Genomic DNA, 19,852 nt, shown 5'->3' with positions numbered 1-19,852 from the left:
AGGAAATAGATTCACACAATACAACACGACAAGCATTCACTTCAAGTTTTATTTTGCCTCTTGCATGGTCTTTTACAGTTCGTTTTCTACAGGAACTGAGCTCTGATCTAAACAATCAATAAAAATGTCATTCCAACCTTAATATTCATAACCAGGAAATAGGATAGTACTTCATGATCCTAGAGTGATGAAAGCAAAGCCCAGGGCATCTGTCTCACAGTTACCTGTGACCAGACCAGCCAACATGATTACTAAAAGCCAAGATAAAACCAAAAGTAAACTTACTAAAAAATCCTGATTCCATGAGGTTAACTCTGAAATCCTCCAGACAAAATGCTAGAATTGTCCACTACTGTTAAAGACGAGAAAACTGAGGAAAATTCAGCTGTCTTACTATCTAGTAGGGGTCTTCCCTTCATCTCAAGCCCTCAAAAATGCAAACTTGGTTCCAGCTTTACAACATACCATATCCTTCTATCAGTTAAAAGGTTTCTAACCTTAAAACCTTCTCTCCTTTCTTCTCACCTACTTAGTGCATACTCAAAGGCCTTGGTTAAGTCACTAGGTACCACTAGGTACAATGCTTTAGGGCTCGGTCAAAGCCCACACTGGTGGAGTTCTATGAAAGAAACTGAAGTTTCTTTCTCTTTACCCCTCTCCCCTCACTCAGCTCGAAGTTAAACAGCTGATGCAAAACTGCAGAGAAGCAAGATAACAAAATACTATTATGAATCCATGGAGAAATCAGCCAGCCATGATGAAAAAATGATTCCTGCAGAGATTATCTGCCAGCTTCATGCTCAGAACCCTTAGAAACACCAAATCTAAATTAAAATACATGAAGCTTTCACAATCTGGTTAAAGGAAAAAGGTAACTGTAAATAACTGGTTAAAGTGTGCTCATTCTTTCTTTCAGAAATTAGATACAAACATGCAAGAATTAAAGACTGATTTAATAAAAATCAGTAGTAACAGGTCTTGAGATTAAAAAACAACTGACCTGAGGGCAAATGGGACCAATCAGTTCCCGAACCCTACCTGACAAATGTCAAACCCAACATTTCACATGCTGACCTAATATTGAGGTTAATTTCCAGAAGTAACTGCACCTTGCAACAGATTAAGTCCTACAAAATTAGGCTCTCGTACCCCAAATGGTCATGGCCTAGGCCTAGGTGGGAGGCACTTTAAAAATAAAACTTCAAAAAGAACAAAAACAACCCCAAACCCAAAGACAAAAGAGAATCCACTTTTCACTGGTTTACATTATTCAAAGTGCCATTCTGAACCAACACCCTTTCATTTTTAGAGGAAAAAAATTTACAAAAACAGTAAACACAAAGGATAGTCAGGTTACAGCTAGTTTATATACAAAGAAATTTACAAGTTTGTCAATTGTAGGCTTTTGCCACAAACAAATGCACATTTGTCCCTACAAAGTACAACATGCCTAAACCAAGTCATTACAGGAGACAACTGGCCACGGCTTTACAAAAAGCAGAATAACTGCCCCAAATTGAAATTATTTATTCAGCTTAAACTAATGCCACAACCATCCCACTTGGAATCACTCCACCCTGACACTTCTGAAACCTACTAAATCTTTTTCATCTCTGCCATGTCCCCAAAGACTGAGACATTTCACTCAATAAACCAAGGAAGATGACAGATGTTATTTTGATTACCCTCAGGTGAGAAATGCAACCACACTGGATGCAGAAAATAGTGCTGACTACATTTATTGAAGACTCTCTCCCTGTATAAGCCCATGTAAAAGGTCTCAGCACCTAACACAAGACTCAAAAAGGAAGCCCACATCTCTTTCATACAGGATTTGCTGCAATACTATATTCTTCCAACCAGTGAGTAGTCTGAAAGTGTGAAGGGTGAGTTTTACATAGTCGTCTTTGTTTCAAATCCAATTGGCTGATCTGTTGCCACTCCAGAGGCTGAACTGTATGAAGACCTCAACTACTACCCACAAGGTGCAGTTAAGAGACTTTTGGACAGTTCACAGTGCCTACAAATGTCACAGGCTCCGACCAAGTATAACCACATCCTTTGGAAATCCTTCCATTTTTGCAATTTCAAAACAGCCTAACTTGCTGTAAAATTCCAGAATTCTTTTATCATCTGGTCTCACTTCACAGAAAGCTCCCCGGGAGCCTAGAAATAAAACAAATATTCAAAACATAAATAAGTCACTTAATTAGTATAATTATGGATATAAAACTATAATCTTTGATATAGTTAATATAAACAGGGCTTGTCAATGCCAGCACCTACATTTCACACAATCAAAAAAATTCATATTCAAAAAATTCAATAATGAGTGGCCACTGCAGCCGGCTTTTTTTTTTTTTTTTTCTTTCTTTCCAAGACAGTCTTGCTCTGTTGGAGTGCGGTGGCGCAATCTCGGCTCACTGCAACCTCCGCCTCCCAGGTTCAAGCAATTCTCCTGCCTCAGCCTCCCAAATAGCTGGGATTACAGGTGCCTGCCACCACTCTTAGTAGAGACAGGGTTTCACCATGTTGGCCAGGCTAGTCTCAATCTCTTGACCTTGTGATCCGCCCACCTCGGCCTCCCAAAGTGCTGGGAATACAGGCGTGAGCCACCATGCCCAGCTCAATTTTTATTTTTTCAATCAGGCAGAGATGGGGTCTCAAGCTACATTGCCCAGGCTAATCTCAAACTCCTGGACTCAAGTGATCCTCCCACTTCAGCCTCCAGAAGTGCTAGGATTACAAGCATGAGCCAGCAAGCCCAACCAGCATTTCTCAATTATTATTTTTATTTTTTATTTTCGAGATGGAGTCTGCTCTGCTGCCCAGGCTGGATGGAGTGCAGCGGCGTGATCTCAGCTCACTGCAACCTCCGCCTCCCGGGTTCACATCATTCTCCTGCCTCAGCCTCCCAAGTAGCTGGGACCACAGGCACCCGCTACCACACCTGGCTAATTTTTTCTATTTTTAGTAAGAGACGGGGTTTCACCGTGTTAACCAAGATGGTCTCGATCTCCTGACCTTGTGATCCACCCGCCTCGACCTCCCAAAGTGCTGGGGTTTACAGGCGTGAGCCACTGCACCCGGCCAACATTTCACAATTATTAATACACATGCAATTCTTCACCACTTAATAATTCAGAAACCAAATCATAAAAGGTGGGAAAAGCAGTATAAATTTACAATTCACTTCTTTCCTTTTATATCCAAAAATATATAGTTCTTTCCCTATCTTGCCCAAATACCACCAACTCCACAAATATGTACTCACCATTAGCCTTCAGTGAAGACAGGAGGCAAGCCATCATGCTTTTGGCCACACTTGGGTCAGTTACTTTTTTGTGAATGTCCATCTTTATCAGAGAAGGGAAATTAGCAAGGAAAGTTTCTGGCAATACTTCCTGTTCTTCATGGAAACTCAACATTATTTTCTGGAAAAATTAGAATCTCTTGACTTTCACAATAGTTACGCATTAGATATCTAACTCAAATACAGAACTTAGCAACAAGAAAGCAATATTTAATAACTCTTCCAGTCACTATGTAAGTTATCTCACACAGGATTATCCTGTAATTCTAGCTGACGCGTTTTCACTTTTTTTTGAGACAGGATCTTCTTGTTGCCCAGGCTGGAGAGAGGCAGGCATTCTCTCTCGTGTGCACAAGCGCGCACTCTCTTTTTCCCTATTTATATTGTCAGGGCTGGTCTCGAATTCCTGGGCTCAAGTGATCCTTCTAGCTCGGCCTCCTGAAGTGCTAGAATTATAGGTGTGTGTTGCCACTGCGCCTGGCCACCGTTTTCATTTTTAAAAAGTTTGGGCCCGAGATCGAGACCATGCTAGCTAACACGGTGAAACTCCGTCTCTACTTAAAAAACTACAAAAAATTAGCTGGGCGTGTTGGCGGGTGCCTGTAGTCCCAGCTACTCGGGAGGCTCAGGCAGAATGGCGTGAACCCGGGGGGCGGAGCTTGCAGTGAGTCAAGACTGCGCCATTGCACTCCAGCCTGGGCTACAGAGCGAGATGCCCTCTCAAAAAAAAAAAAAAAAAAGAAAAAAAAAGTTTGGGCCGGGAGTTCATGCCTGTAATCCTAGCACTTTGGGAGGCTGAGGCAGGCGGACTGCCTGAGCTCAGGAGTTTGTGACCAGCCTGGGCAACAAAATAAAACCCTGTACTAAAAACACAAAAAATTAGCCAGGCATGGCGGTGGGCGCTTGTAGTCCCAGCAACTTGGGAAGCTGAGGAAGGAGAACTGCTTGAACCTCGGAGGCAGAGGTTGCAGTAGGCTGAGATCCCGCCACTGCACTCCAACCTGGGCGGGGAAAAAAAAAGAAAAAAGAAAAAAAAAGGGTTTGTCTGGCCAGGCGTGGTGGCTCACTCAAGCCTGTAATCCCAGAACTTTGGGAGGCCAAGGCAGGAGAATCATGTCAGGAGTTCGAGACCAGCCTGCCCAACATCGTGAAACCCCGTCTCTAGTAAAAATACAAAAATTGGCTGGGCCTAGTGGTAATTCCAGCTACTCGGGAGGCTGAGGCAGGAAATCGCTTGAACCTGTGAGGCGGAGGTTGCAGTGAGCCGAGACTGCACCACTGCGCTCCAGCCCAGGTGACAGACTCTGTCTCAAAAAAAAAAAAAAAAGTGTCTAAATGCTATGTGGTATTGGATCCTAGAACAGGAAAAGGACATTAGCAGAAAAACTGGTGAATAAAGTTTGGTGTCTGATTAATAATAATGTACCCATGATGGTTAGAGTTCACAAATACAGAAAATGGATAAGGAGTATATAGAAACTCAGTTTTAACTCGGCAACTTTTCTGTAAATCTAAAATCATTTAAAATACATAAAATATTTTAAGTTAATGTATTCCTTACATAAAAATGTGTAAATTTTATGTTATTTATATTTTACCACAAATTTTAAAAAGTTCTTATGCTGAAAAGTGTCAGATGTGGAACACCAATACATCAGCATTTCAATCACCAGCATAGTGTCAATGTAATCCCAAGTAAGCGAGGAAACACCAAACCAGCCTTTTGTTACACAGCCATGTGACTAAGGGCAGAAGGTAAAATATAGAAATAAACTATGAAGAAAATGAGGCCCGGCGCAGTGGCTCACACCTATAATCCCAGCACTTTGGGAGGCTGAGGAGGGCAGATCACCTGAGGTTGGGAGTTCAAGACCAGCCTGACCAACATGGAGAAACCCTGTCTCTATTAAAAATATAAAATTATCCGGGCGTGAGGCAGGAGAATTGCTTGAACCCGGGAGGTGGAGGTTGCGGTGAGCCAAGATTGGTTCACTGCACTCCAGCCTGGGCAACAAGAACAAGACTCTGTCTCAAAAAAAAAAAGGACTATGAATACTTTGGTGTGGTGGAGAGGGGTAGAGAATTTTAGAAAAGGAGAAGAGAAAGAACATGGAAGAAAAAAGTATCACAAGTAGGCGTCCAAATATCTTATTTACTGTGCATAAAAACTATCCTCAAGAAGGAACTATCTAAAAAATGCATACACTGGCCAGGCACAATGGCTCACGCTTGTAATCCTAGCACTTTAGGAGGCTGAGGCAGGCAGAATGCTTGAGCTCAGGAGTTTGAAACCAGCCTGGGCAACATGGCGAAACCCCATCTCTGCCAAAAAAATTAGCTGATGCTTGGTGGCTTGAACCTGTAGTCCCAGCTACTTGCAGGGCTGATGCAAGAGGATAACTTGAGCCTGGGAGGTCAAGGCTGCAGTGAGCCATGTTTGTGCTATTGCATTCCTGGATGACAAGGTGAGACACTGTCTCAAAACAACAACAACATATACTGATGTATAAACCAAAATCATCATATAATGTATTGGGCAACATGGGGCACACAACTTTTTTGGAGATGAAAAATGTATTTAAGTTGGGACAGGACAGACTAAGAAGTGCTCCTATCACAAACTAGACTCTCAAGAGAAGCTCGCGGCCAGGCGCGGTGGCTCAAGCCTGTAATCCCAGCACTTTGGGAGGCCGAGGCGGGCGGATCACGAGGTCAGGAGATCGAGACCATCCTGGCTAACACGGTGAAACCCCGTCTCTACTAAAAAAATACAAAAAACTAGCCGGGCGAGGTGGCGGGCGCCTGTAGTCCCAGCTACTCGGGAGGCTGAGGCAGGAGAATGGCGTAAACCCGGGAGGCGGAGTTTGCAGTGAGCTGAGATCTGGCCACTGCACTCCAGCCTGGGTGACAGAGTGAGACTCCTTCTCAAAAAAAAAAAAAAAAAAAAAAAAAGAGAAGCTCGCTTATTTTTAAATCACAATGTAGAATGCATTACTCACACGGCAAGTCATTAACCTTCTGACAACCAACCAAACAGATTTAAATTACTTAAATTGTCCTGAGTACTCAACAAAACCACCATAGTATCTTTTGTTTTTTTTTTTTTGAGACGGAGTCTTGCTATGCCACCCAGGCTGGAGTGCAGTGGCCGGATCTCAGCTCACTGCAAGCTCCGCCTCCCGGGTTTACGCCATTCTCCTGCCTCAGCCTCCCAAGTAGCTGGGACTACAGGCGCCCGCCTCGTCGCCCGGCTAGTTTTTTGTATTTTTAAGTAGAGACAGGGTTTCACCGTATTAGCCAGGATGGTCTCGATCTCCTGACCTCGTGATCCGCCCGTCTCGGCCTCCCAAAGTGCTGGGATTACAGGCTTGAGCCACCGCGCCCGGCCCCTTTTGTTTTTTTGAAACGGGAGTTTCGCTCTGCTGCCTAGGCTGGAGTGCAGTGGTGCAATCTCGGCTCACTGCAACCTCCGCCTCCTGGGTTCAAGCAATTCTCCTGCCTCAGCCTCCTGAGTAGCTGGGATTACAGGCGCCCGCCACCATGCCCAGCTAATATTTTTTATATTTTTAGTAGAGAAGGAGTTTCACCACGTTGGCCAGGCTGGTCTTGAACTCCTGACTTCAGGTGATACACCTGCCTTGGCCTCCCAAAGTGCTGGGATTACGGGCACGACAGTCACCGCGCCTGGCCAACACCATAGTATCTTTAAAACAAAGAGGAAAAAAGTGTTGTCTTTACTGTGTTTTCACCTGAGGAAATATTACAACAGTACTCCCAAATAAAAAATTGTCCCAATATTGGGGAAACAGTGAAAAATGTCATAAGAATAAGCCATAAGAATTCTTTCTGCAAGAAAATTAACTTACAAAAGCACTAAGATTTTATGATGTATCTACGTACTTTTCCATTTTAGTAAGTACTTTAATAAAAAAAAAAAACAAAAACCGTTACCATAGTATAATTCTTAACCTGTGTATTACCTCAGCCTCAGAGAGTTCCTTGTCACCATTTGGCTTGGTATACTTCTCCTGCATGAAGGGGATCCAGGAAATTTTACATTTTTTAATAAAGGGGGTCACATCTACAGTGCCCAAGGCGTAACCACATATGCCATCTTCATCTTCTAGGACAAAGCAGTAATCCAGGCTCAGGGAAAGCAGTCCTCCTACTAACCTGCTCAGAAGGAAAGAGGCCACAGTAAACTTAAGTTGCTAATATAAAATTCAGACTTCAGTGATGTAAGACCCACTGTACTTGAATGAACTTATGGAAGCTACATTTAGTGTAAGAAGGAACTGGAAATGCACACACATTCAGATTTTACTAAAGCCAAAGTCGGATTTAAAATAAATGAATATATTTCCAGTCATCACCTCCCCTCAATCTGATAAGCCTGGCTATAAAAGGTCTATTCCCAAATCCAAATACTCATCACATACTTGTCTCCAATAAGATCAGGCTGACTTTGAAAGGGTAAACCCACTCCATCGTCATACATTTCTCTGCAAATCTTGTACACGGATGCCTGAAAATATAATCTAGTTAAGCAACACATCAAGAAAAATGGTAGCAGAATCTAACAATATAACTCACAAGTCAGTCTGAGAAGGGAGTAACAAAATGGCCTATCAGAAATACCACCTCTTCTTTGTAAAATAAAGATTCATTGAGTCAGATTTGTAAAACCAGCAAAAAACAGCAAGGTTTTAGGAATACTGAGAATTGGCTTTTACAGAGGATGGTTTTTGTTTTTGTTCTTTGAGACAGAGTCTTGCTATCACCAGGCTGGAGTGCAGTGGCGCAATCTGGGCTCACTGCAGCCTCTGCCTCCTGGGTTCAAGCAATTCTCTTGTCTCAGGCTCCCGAGTAGCTGGGATTACAGGTGCATGCCACTACACCCAGTTAATTTTTATATTTTTAGTAGAGACGGGGTTTCACCATGTTGGTCAGGATGGTCTCGATCTTCTGACCTCGTGATACGCCTGCCTCGGCCTCCCAAAGGTGTGAGCCACCAACCCCAGCCTACAGAGGATGACTTTTGATAGTCAGTTGTGTTCAAAGGCCAGCAAACCTTGAGGTATAGTCTCTTGACTTTCTATACATTAGGGATACTTCTAAAATGTTTAAACCTGTTACTGTATTTTTTAATTTTTGTGTCGCCCAGGCTGCACTTGCGCGATCTCAGCTCACTACAACCTCCACCTCCTGGGTTCAAGTGATTCTCCTGCCTCAGCCTCCCAATCAGCTGGGATTACAGGCATGTGCCACCATACCCATCTAATTTTTTTTTGAGACAGAGTCTCGCTCTGTTGCCTAGGCTGGAGTGCAATGGCACGATCTCGGCTCACTGCAACCTCTGCCTCTAGGGCTCAAGGGATCCTCCAGACTCAGCCTCCAGAGTAGCTGAGATTACAGGCACACCCAACTAATTTTTTTTATTTTTAATAGAGACAGGGTTTCACCACGTTGGCCAGGCCAGCCTTGAACTCCTGACCTCAGGTAATTTGACCGCCTCGGCCTCCCAAAGTGCTGGGATTACAGATGTGACCCTGTTACTGTCTTTAAACAGTCTTGCTTTTTTTCTTTAGCTGATTGTCAACAGCCTGTAGGTACTTCACAATTGAAAATCACAGAACACCAATATATTAGAGAAAATCAGTCAAGGACAACACATCATTTAGATACGTTAACTATTTTGTAACTCCAACTCTGAATACAACTGCTGACTTTTTTCAAGGGAGAAATTATAAATAACTTGGCACAAGATGTTAGAAATCTAAACTCCTTAGATTCTCCCTTAAATTTCTCAAGATACGTTGAATGTTTAAATGAACTTTCTCCATCTAAAGTTTGCAGTTTTAAGACAGAAGGATTCTTTTTTTTTTTTTTTTTTTTTTTTGAGAAGGAGTCTCACTCTGTCACCCAGGCTGGAGTGCAGTGGCCAGATCTCAGCTCACTGCAAACTCCGCCTCCCGGGTTTACGCCATTCTCCTGCCTCAGCCTCCCGAGTAGCTGGGACTACAGGCGCCCGCCACCTCGCCCGGCTAGTTTTTTGTATTTTTTTAGTAGAGACAGGGTTTCACCGTGTTAGCCAGGATGGTCTCGATCTCCTGACCTCGTGATCCGCCCGCCTCGGCCTCCCAAAGTGCTGGGATTACAGGCTTGAGCCACCGCGCCCGGCCGACAGAAGGATTCTTTTAACCAGTGAGTTCAAAGATAAGTTTTAAGTGTGCACCATACCCATACGCCAAGTTGGTAGGTAGAGAGACAATTACCTCATCTTTAGGAAAATAAGGTCTGATAGTATAAACTTTGGAGGTAGGAGTCAGTGGAGGTGGCTGAAAAAAGAGATCATTTGCCCCATCAATTGGCAGCAAACGCTGTGGGAAGAAAAAAAAGGAGATGGATTAGTGTTGGGAAGGTATCCATTTCTTTAAATGGGTGTGCACTGCAGATTACCAACTTATATTAACTGGCTACTGCAGGCAGACCTAAAGAAGAGGGGTGTACTATGCTTTACTAATAGATATACCTCTTTGCTGGGGGAGGGGAGTGCTTCTGAATAGAAATTACCCACTCTGAGTTACAGCTTTAGTGGCATATTAATGGGGATTTAATTTACAGTAAAAACAAAAACAAAAACAAAAACAAACCTATTCCAATTATGACAAATCTATTTTTTTAAACCTATCTTAGATAGACCATCTCTCTAAGATAAGATGGCAGAACAGAATGTCAGGAGGAGAGGTTTGGTCTGAAGAGGGTTATCTGTCCAGGAGACGCTTTATCCCCAAAGCAATGCGCTTCAGTTTGCTGTGCGCAGCAGAGCACCTGTTGGGGGGAGAAAAGTAGAGCACCTAGAAAGTCCATGAACAAATTCCAGCAGCAAAAAAACTTTAAATTTTCAGCAATGGACAATTCTTTCAAGCACATTATATTTATAAAATAATTAAATATCCAAAAGCTCTTTCACCATTTATTTGCATAATTACTATTTTTTGATCATGGAGTTTCCACTGGCAGACAAGCATGCGCGCATTGTGCATTGCGGGCGCAGATTAAAATGCTGTGCGACCTGCAAAGAAACAATGTGAAGTGTATACCTAGAGCCGCTGCGCTTCGCAGGCGCGGGGGGGATTGGCAGCATCTCCTTCAGAAATTACTGTGAAAGAGGAGGAAAATTTGATTTAAAAATCCAGCTATGTAACTAAATTGAATTTGGGACTAGAAAGCCTTCGGCAGACCAATCCTTCCAGCCATCTGATGCGCAACATAAGGTTTCTCATAAAACAAAGAAAATGTCAATTCAGTTGTGAATTCATATTGATACCTGGAACTCTCCTGCTAGACCACCTCTAAAGGCCCAGGGTTCTTGGTCTCCAATTAAGAATTGTGCTGAAGAATGACTACGACACCCTGTTGAGATCAGATCCAAGCGGAGAACGTTACGAGAAAGGGGATTTCCTGGGGTCTCAAATGTCCAACAAACTGACAAACACTTCGTGGAAACAGCTCTCTAACAATAATCAGGGTTTCAGGGCAAGGCTATGATAATAATTATTATTTTTAAAAATAGTAACGGCATTTCAATACTAATGTTCCTTCCTCCAATTAATGAATAATCAGTATTATCAGTTCTACTCTTTAATTACTGGAAGGAAAGTAAATCCCAAGTTTGTCTGGGTCAACTTTATATATTCCCTAGATATTATACGAATCAAGCTAGCTGCTTGCTCTGCCATAAAATTGCAGTAACTATGAACTAAAATGACTGATAGATGATTAGACACTTTATTATCACAGCCCATGAAGGAATTAAACCTGTCTGAAGTCACATTTTACATTTTGAGGAAGGGTACAGGTAAGGGAAAAGGGCGGGGGAAGAGGATTAATCTTGTCAGAAAACTAAGGTCAGTAGAATAAAATACAAGAAATTAAGTTGACAAAATGAAACAAAATGAGAAAAATTTTTTGGACAAAATTCAAAATCAGACTTGGCTAATAATAATACCAGTCTGACAGATTCTGAGAACTAAGGAGAGCCAATTGATGTTATTTTGTCCAGAGCTAAATACACTTTTCTTAAAAGTATGACAGCATCTGGTTCCTCTGACCAGTCATTATAATCTTTGCAATACACCAAACATACACATGGAATACAGAAGTCACTATTTGAGGTCACCACTTAACTAATAGGCAATAAAGCTAGCTAACAGTAAGACATAATTAAAGGCAAATGTTTGGAGGCCAAATCAAAATCACTTGCCTAGTCTTCTGACAAGATAAAGCAGCGCAATATAGTTCTTTTCCATTGGAAGACAGCATTCTACCTCCTGTTCAAGTTAACAGTCTCATCAGTACAAGATATAGTGTGCTAGTCAGACAGTCCCAAAGCAAACCAATTTTTTGTTAACAATTCAGCCCATTAAGAGATTGTATCTGGTTTGTCATTTTTCAAGGGTAGGGGTACTTTTAAAAAACATAAAATGTAGTATTTATAAAATAAATATGAAACAGGGTCAAAATTTAGACTATAAGAGAACCTGACCCATTCCGTAACTCAGTGTAATTTACACTGCAGGAAAAAAACTATACCTCTCAAACTTTAAGATCAGCCAATTTCCCCTACCCCCTACTTTGAGACTACAACATAACTAGCACTTCCAACTATTACAATAAAAAGCTGCATGTACGAAGAGCTGTGTAAATGAAAACATGGTTAATGCCTCAGTCGCTGCGCAAACGTGACTTCAGTTCATGTCTACTGCCCTTAAATCTACCTGAGCTACCTCACAGATAGAACCTTGCAATTTAAACTAATTAATCATGACGCGCTGTGAACATCTGCCGCTGTCCATCCAATAGTAGTAGACACTTGTGCTGAGGATTCTCCCATCTGTACACAATGGGGAAGAAGATAATAGAAGTCATTAGTAATCAAAAGTACTGCATAGCCACATTGTTTAAAGGACTGAATGCCAGCTGGACTGGAAAGAGGAGGAAAAGGAAGGGTTCTAATCAGTAAACCCCTGAAATTACTACAGAACCAAGAAAATACTCTCCCTGTCATGAGCTTTTGTAAAGCTATGTGGATACGAAGATAATTATTTAAAACTTTTAAGATGTTACAAGATGGGGTGTCCAATCTTTTGGCTTCCCTGGGGCACACTGGAAGAACTGTCTTGGGCCACACATAAAATACACTAATTACAGCTGATGAGCTTAAAAAATAAATCAATTTTAAAAATTCACAAGGTTTTTTTTTTTTTTTTTTGAGACGGGAGTCTCGCTCTGTCACCCAGCCTGGAGTGCAGTGGCCGAATCTCAGCTCACTGCAAGCTCTGCCTCCCGGGTTTACGCCATTCTCCTGCCTCAGCCTCCTGAGTAGCTGGGACTATAGGCACCCGCCACCTCGCCCCGCTAGTTTTTTTTTTTTTTTTGTATTTTTTAGTAGAGACGGGGTTTCACTGTGTTAGCCAGGATGGTCTCGATCTCCTGACCTCATGATCCGCCCGTCTCGGCCTCCCAAAGTGCTGGGATTACAGGCTTGAGCCACCACGCCTGGCCAGTGTTTTAAGAAAGTTTACAAATCTGTGTTGAGCCACAGGTTGGAAAAGCTTGCTATAAGAGCTTGGGATTGTGTAAGAGCTATCTATATAATTTTGGAAAGCTACCACCATAAATGCTTAGTGCAGACATAAAAACCCTGAGAAAAGAAACAATACTGTGTATAATCAAGAATTTAACTTTTAATAATTCTTAAATTAAAAACTGATTATCAAATGTTTTCTGTAATGTATTTTAAGCTCAATAATCCAAATTTCAGGTTCAAAATTCTTAAGGGCCTTAGAAACTTAAGTTTAAATCCCTGTAAGAATTAATTATAAGAACCTGAGCAGAAGCCTGGAAGGCAAATGTCATCCAACAACCAGTATTGTGGTCTCCTGAGCCTAACGGTAGATGTCTTCCATGTATAGGAGCTATACAGAGCCTCCCCGCCCACCTCTACCTCCCCGGAGATGAAATCTCCCTCTGTCACCCAGGCTGGAGTGCAGTGACACGATCTCGGCTCACTGCAACCTCCAACCCCTGGGTTCAAGTGATTCTTCTGCCTCAGCCTCCCGAGCAGCTGGGACTACAGGCATGTGCCACCAAGCCCAGCTAATTTTTGTATTTTTAGTAGAGATGGGGTTTCACCATATTGGCCAGGCTGGTCTTGAACTCCTGACCTCATGATCTGCCCACCTAGGCCTCCCTAAGTGCTGGGACTACAGGTTTGAGCCGCTGTGCGCAGCCAGTATTTCCTTTTTTTTTTTTTTTTTTGAGATGGCATCCCCCTCTGTCACCCAGGCTGGAGTACAGTGGTGTGATCTCAGCTCACTGCGACCTCTGCCTCCTGAGTTCAAGCAATTCTCCTATTCTCCTGCTTCAGCCTCTCAAGTAGCTGGGATTACAGGCATGCACCACCACGAGTGGCTAAGTTTTGCATTTTTTTAGTAGAGACGGGGTTTCACCATGTTGGCCAGGCTGGTCTCAAATTCCTGACCTCAAGTGATCCGCCCGCCTCAGCCTCCAAGAGCGCTGGGATTACAGGGGTGAGCTACCGCACCCGAAGCTATACAGAGCCTTTTACCATGAGGTCAAAATACTCTCTTCCACCTGTTATATACAGCAATCCCAAAAAGTTATATATTTTCAAATTAACAATCAGAGACTCTACTTTTAGTAGCTAATTAGCTGTATCACAGGGAAACTCCTTTTTTTTTTTTTTTTTTTAACATTTAAGAGCCCAAAAGGTATACAAGCAGAAAGTCTCACTACTACTTTTTATTCTAAGCTCACGGTGTTTCAGATATCAATTTCACAACCAAGACCATGAACCCCATCACAGTATTTGTGACTACTATGAAAACTATGACAGGTCAGTCAGCCTTGCTGCCTGCTGTGTGCTGTATATAAGTCCATTACATATTCCTTATAGCTGGATTGAAAACCTGAAAATGAAATGAGGTCCCTAGAGAAACTTGGCCATGCTGGTGCTTTTTACCAAGTTTGACAATTAAAAAAAAAAAAAAAATTCAGTGTTCAAAGGAGACATACAAAAGTCCATCCATTTAATGTAGCAGAGATGTTTTAGGGGACTACAATTTCTATCCCCTGGTAAAACCAACACTTGGTAGAAGGATAAAGAAAAAGTCATGTGAAATACTGAATAGCACCAGAATAGCCTTAAACTAAAGCTCGCATGCGCACAGGGCTGGGAGGATGGCTTCCTCTTGCCAGGCCCCTTAGAGGTCATTTCAGCAATTGTTCTGTTAAACATAGCATTAATGTTATCTAGACACAGCAAGCAGCAGAAAGCTTATGGAGTCACATTTCATAGTGTCTCATCTCCAAATCAGATAAAAGTGGTATACAGGGTTCCATCCAGAAAGCATTCAGTCAGAGTAAGTTAAAGTCAGTACACTTTCTAACATATTTTTTAAGATACTTATGCTGAATTAGCCCAAGGGAGAAAAATTAATGTGCTTGATGTATTTACTAAGACTTGCATCTCAAGTCTTCAATAATGCCTACTTTTGAAAGAAACCTATGGAAAGAATTGAAAAGACTTGGAAACGTGCCAATTCCCTAAATGTTTTTCTCCCTGTGGGATAATTTTTTTTTTTAAAGGGACAATATATTTGAGGAGAAGAGATTATTCCTGGTACACCTACCTAACCACTGTACAAAAGACTTCACCATAGACATTATACTCTTGATATCCCAAACATAGGAGTACATGTCATAAAGGATTGTCCTGTTGGCACAATTGGAGAGCCGAGTGAACATTCCCATCACTAGTCCACACATCTCTTCAAACTTGGCTGCTCGTGACCGCCATTCTTCAATCTATTGAGGATCAATAAAAAGACTCAAAAAATTGCAAGCTTAACAAAATAACCTGAGACACAGTTACATATTAAGCTGTGTATGCTGTCAGGTATTGGCAATTTATCCTAACCATTAAAGTATCACTTTGTGTCTCCCCAAACTGATTTAGCAGAGTCCACATCCACTGTAAATAACACACTTTTTTTTTTTTAAGACAGTTTCCCTCGTCACCCAGGCTGGAGTACAATGGCGTAATCTCAGCTCACTGCAAACTCCGCCTCCCAGGTTCAAGTGATTCTCCTGCCTCAGCCTCCTGAATAGCTGGGATTACAGGTGCCCGCCACCATGCCCAGCTATTTCTGTATTTTTTTTTTTTTTTTGAGATGGAGTCTCGCTCTGTCGCCTGGGCTGGAGTGCAGTGGCCGGATCTCAGCTCACTGCAAGCTCCGCCTCCTGGGTTTACGCCATTCTCCTGCCTCAGCCTCCCGAGTAGCTGGGACTACAGGTGCCCGCCACCTCACCCAGCTAGTTTTTTTTTGTGTGTTTTTTTAGTAGAGACAGGGTTTCACTGTGTTAGCCAGGATGGTCTCGATCTCCTGACCTCGTGATCCGCCCGTCTCGGCCTCCCAAAGTGCTGGGATTACAGGCTTGAGCCACCGCGCCCGGCCATAATTTCTGTATTTTTAGTAGAGATGGGGTTTCACCTTGTTGGCCAGGCTGATCTCGAACTCCTGCCCGCTTCGGCCTCCCAAAGTTCTGGGATTACAGGCATGAGCCATCATACCCAGCCTAAAGGAACATATTCTAAAACATGGTCAATTTTCTGTCAGTTACAGTGTACTCATTTAAGAACCTTTTCCACATTACCAGTATGGGGAACCACCCAGGCTTCAGCAGCAGGCAAATTAAACATACTCACTTTTTCAGAGTCTTTTCCTTTGCAGTTGACACTGACAACACTACTATTTGCTCGAAGCCATTGAAATTCCCGTAACATCTGTGCTCCTTTGGGTCCATGCTCATAAGGAAGGTAGAACAGATCAGCAAGTAACTGCAAATCCTCCAGGGTCACTGGTTCCGCAGTGTATAAAGGTTTTTCATTTGGACCTGGCACAAACTGCTCCTTGTTTGTCTGTTCATCAGTCTGCATAGGGGCAATGTCACTAATACAATCTTCTTGCATGGACATCTCTGGGGATTTGGATTCAGCTATGCTCTCTTTATCAGTGTCCATTGGTTTCAATTCCTCTGCCATTTTCGCTTCAACAATTTCACTCAGTATTTGATTGTCATTCTTGTGGTCCGTTTCTTCTTGTTTTTCCACCACCATGTCCATGGGTTCTTCATCAGGCTGTTTCTTTTCTTCTTCCTTGGTCAGAGTAGTAGGCTCACCACTCAAGGCTGCTCCCTGGCTCATAATGGGCTCCTGATAAACTGTTGTTACTACGGTTGTGGCATTTAAAGAGGGTGCTGCAACTAAAGGAGTCCCATCAACTACACTTGCTTTAGCGCCACTGTGTGCAACTTGCCTACCTACAAAAACAAATGTATAAATAAATAAAATGGTCACAGAGATAATCAGAATTAGAGGCAGAACACATTAGATTCAGAAAGATGCTTTATCATATTTGTTACGTGGAACCTCAATGTTAGATTCAAATTAATTTGACCTCTAAGAAAAATGAGATATCTCTACACCACTAGGGATGCAGGAATGGAACGGGGTTGGGAGGCAATAAACATGCCAACATCTACTATTACATTCTCTTTTGAAAATTTGTATCTAAAAACCCTTAAATTACTTCAAAAAATATGTTTTTAAGAGAAAATAGCATTCCATCAAAATAAAAGCTATTTAAGACCAAAAGATTTAAAAATCCTTATTCTCTAGATCCCCCAATTTCATTTAATTTCACTTTGCTTAGTGGGCCTAAGGTAAAGCACATGACAGTGTTTTGTTTCGTTTTTGTTTTGTTTTTTTTTTTTTTTTTGAGATGAAGTCTCGCTCTGTCACCCAGGCTGGAGTGCAGTGGTGCGATCTTGGCTCACTGCAACCTCCGCCTCCCAAGTTCAGGTGACTGTCCTGCCTCAGCCTCCCAAGTAGGTGGGACTACAGGCACATGCCACCATGCCCTGCTAATCTTTGTATTTCTAGTAGGCACAAGGTTTCACTACGTTGGCCAGGCTGGTCTCGAACTCCTGACCTCAGGTGATCCACCTGCCTTGGCCTCCCAAAGTGCTGAGATTACAGGTGTGAGCCACCGTACCCGGGTGACAGTGTTCTTTACTTTGTGACTCAACTATTTGATCTAACCCCCTTAACAAAGAATGGCCAAACTCACTGCTGTACTGATGAGGCACACCAAACTCTTGCAACCATTCTGTTAAAGCTAGCTTTAGAGCCATCTGTGGACTATAGAGTACATCAGTTTCAATATCTTCATCACTGCCTTCATTTTCTAACTTTATTTGGATGGATACAGTACTATCTTCACTGTCAGCTGCAAAAAATAAAAATAAAGAGCACAAAAATACTTTTGATTACAAAATCCTTCTGACAAGTGAGAAGAATAAATGCAACTAATTATCACAGTATAACCACAGAAATGACTAGAATGAGAACAAACCTTAAACATAAAAATGCAAATAAAAGCAAGACCCTTCAATGAACGATTTCATCTAGGATAGTAACCTAAATGCAATGCTAAATGTAAAATCTCAACTGAAATAAGAAATATAAATTTTAGTATCAGTGGAAGAGTCAATCTGAAATGTCCACTAAGTACTAATTGTTGGGAAGTCAAGGTCAAAAGTACCATGCTTTTTGTATGAAGAAAACATTGCATAGCCTTCAGGGCCCTGTAACTTTTTTTTTTTTTTTTTTGAGATGGGCGTCTCACCCTGTCACCCAGGCTGGAGTGCACTGGCAGGATCTTGGCTCACTACAACCTCCGCCTCACAGGTTCAAGCAATTCTGCCGCCTCAGCCTCCCAAGTAGCTGGGACTACAGGCGTGTGCCACCATGCCTGGCTAATTTTTGTATTATTAGTAGAGATGGGGTTTCACCATGTTGGCCAGGCTGGTCTCGAACTCTTGACCTCGTGATCCGCCTGCCTAGGCCTCCCAAAGTGCTGGGATTACAAGCGCGAACCACCATGCTCGGCCATAACTTCATTATTAATAAAAGCACTGAGGGAAAATGAAGAGGCCGGGCATGGTGGCTCATGCCTGTAATCCCAGAACTTTGGGAGGCTGAGGTGGGTGAATCACCTGAGGCCTGCAGTTCAAGACTAGACTAGCCTGGCCAACATGGTCAAAGTCCATCTCTACTAAAAATTCAAAAAATTAGCCAGACATGGTGGCAGGCACCTGTAATCCCAGCTACTCGGGAGGCTGAAGCAAGAGAACTGCTTGAACCGAGGGGTCAGAGGTTGCAGTGAGCTGAGATCGGGCCATTGCATTCCAGTCCAGAAAACAAGAGCAAGACTCTGTCTCAAATATAAAAAAAAAAGAAGAGATAATCAACAGAGACCCACAAATTAGCACATATAAGGCAACAAAGCTCTGAGCTAGGATAGTGGTAGAGAAAATCAAGTCTGAATTCTTTGGTTTTGTACTTAAAAACTCAATTCTTGGCTTTCCTTAATATTTCCTGCATATGTCCCAGGTTTGGATAGTGTCTGCCACCCTTAATATGTTCCACGCTCTGCCTTAAAAGATGTAGGAGTTGCCCGGCGCGGTGGCTCAAGCCTGTAATCCCAGCACTTTGGGAGGCCGAGGCGGGTGGATCACGAGGTCAGGAGATCAAGACCATCCTGGCTAACATGGTGAAACCCCGTCTCTACTAAAAATACAAAAAACTAGCCGGGCGAGGTGGCGGGCGCCTGTTGTCCCAGCTACTCGGAGGCTGAGACGGGAGAATGGCGTGAACCCGGGAGGCGGAGCTTGCAGTGAGCCGAGATCGTGCCACTGCACTCCAGCCTGGGCAACACAGCAGGACTCTGTCTCAAAAAAAAAAAAAAAAAAAAAAGATGTAGGAGTTAAGTGCCATGTACACTGACAGCATTGAAATTACATTCCCAATTTTTGTTTTTTATTGAGGAGAGTAGGATGACAATGACTAAACCAATATTCCTATTTTTTTTTTTTTCTAATGGGGAGAGGAGGATGACAATGACTGAGCCAAAAGGGAGACATTAATTCAATAAACAATTCAAAGCAGGAGTATGGAACTGAGAAATAGACCACAACTATTAATATTCCTACATACTATCATGACACTTCAGTAGCCCAAAATGGGCCAAAATTCAGGGAACTTCAAAAGTTCAGTGTACAGGCTAGGTGCCGTGGCACACGCCTGTAATCCCGGAACTCTGGGAAGCAGAGGCAAGCAGATCACCAGGTCAGGAGTTCGAGACCAGCCTGACCAACATGGTGAAACCCCGTCTCCATGAAAACTATAAAAATTAGCCGGGTGGGGTGGCGTGCACCGGTAATCCCAGCTACTCAGGAGGCTGAAGCAGGAAAATCACTTGAACCAGGGAGGCGGAGGTTGCAATGAGCCAAGATTGCGCCACTGCACTTCAGCCTCGGCAAGAGTCTGTCTCAAAGAAAAAAAAAAAATTTTCAGTGTTCAGTGTTTTTCACCTCCAGCCCACAAACCTT

The 19,852-nt window shown here is 42.7% G+C and overlaps 1 protein-coding gene across 5 annotated transcripts in view; it reads right to left on the bottom strand.

Moving 5' to 3' along the window:
- Positions 1-35: 35 nt before the first annotated feature.
- Positions 36-19,852, bottom strand: part of OGA (O-GlcNAcase) — a 37,646-nt gene continuing 17,829 nt past the window's right edge. For 2 of the 5 annotated variants that reach the window (XM_010356139.2, XM_030941183.1), the window contains 9 exons: positions 17,530-17,688; positions 16,107-16,720; positions 15,031-15,205; positions 10,644-10,729; positions 9,589-9,693; positions 7,753-7,838; positions 7,294-7,486; positions 3,275-3,434; positions 36-2,166 (listed from right to left, as the gene is read on the bottom strand). In XM_010356139.2, the coding sequence (XP_010354441.2) occupies positions 2,030-2,166; positions 3,275-3,434; positions 7,294-7,486; positions 7,753-7,838; positions 9,589-9,693; positions 10,644-10,729; positions 15,031-15,205; positions 16,107-16,720; positions 17,530-17,688 (1,715 nt within the window). In that variant the 3' untranslated portion in view covers positions 36-2,029. Of the gene's footprint in view, positions 2,167-3,274; positions 3,435-7,293; positions 7,487-7,752; positions 7,839-9,588; positions 9,694-9,996; positions 10,476-10,643; positions 10,730-15,030; positions 15,206-16,106; positions 16,721-17,529; positions 17,689-19,852 lie in introns of those variants that run through there. The other 3 variants (XR_004060107.1, XM_030941185.1, XM_030941184.1) reach the window with 3 other exon arrangements.

The sequence above is a fragment of the Rhinopithecus roxellana genome, chromosome 11 (genome assembly GCF_007565055.1).
Source record: "Rhinopithecus roxellana isolate Shanxi Qingling chromosome 11, ASM756505v1, whole genome shotgun sequence".
NCBI lineage: Eukaryota > Metazoa > Chordata > Mammalia > Primates > Cercopithecidae > Rhinopithecus > Rhinopithecus roxellana.
This window is presented reverse-complemented; position numbering and strand designations above follow the sequence as displayed.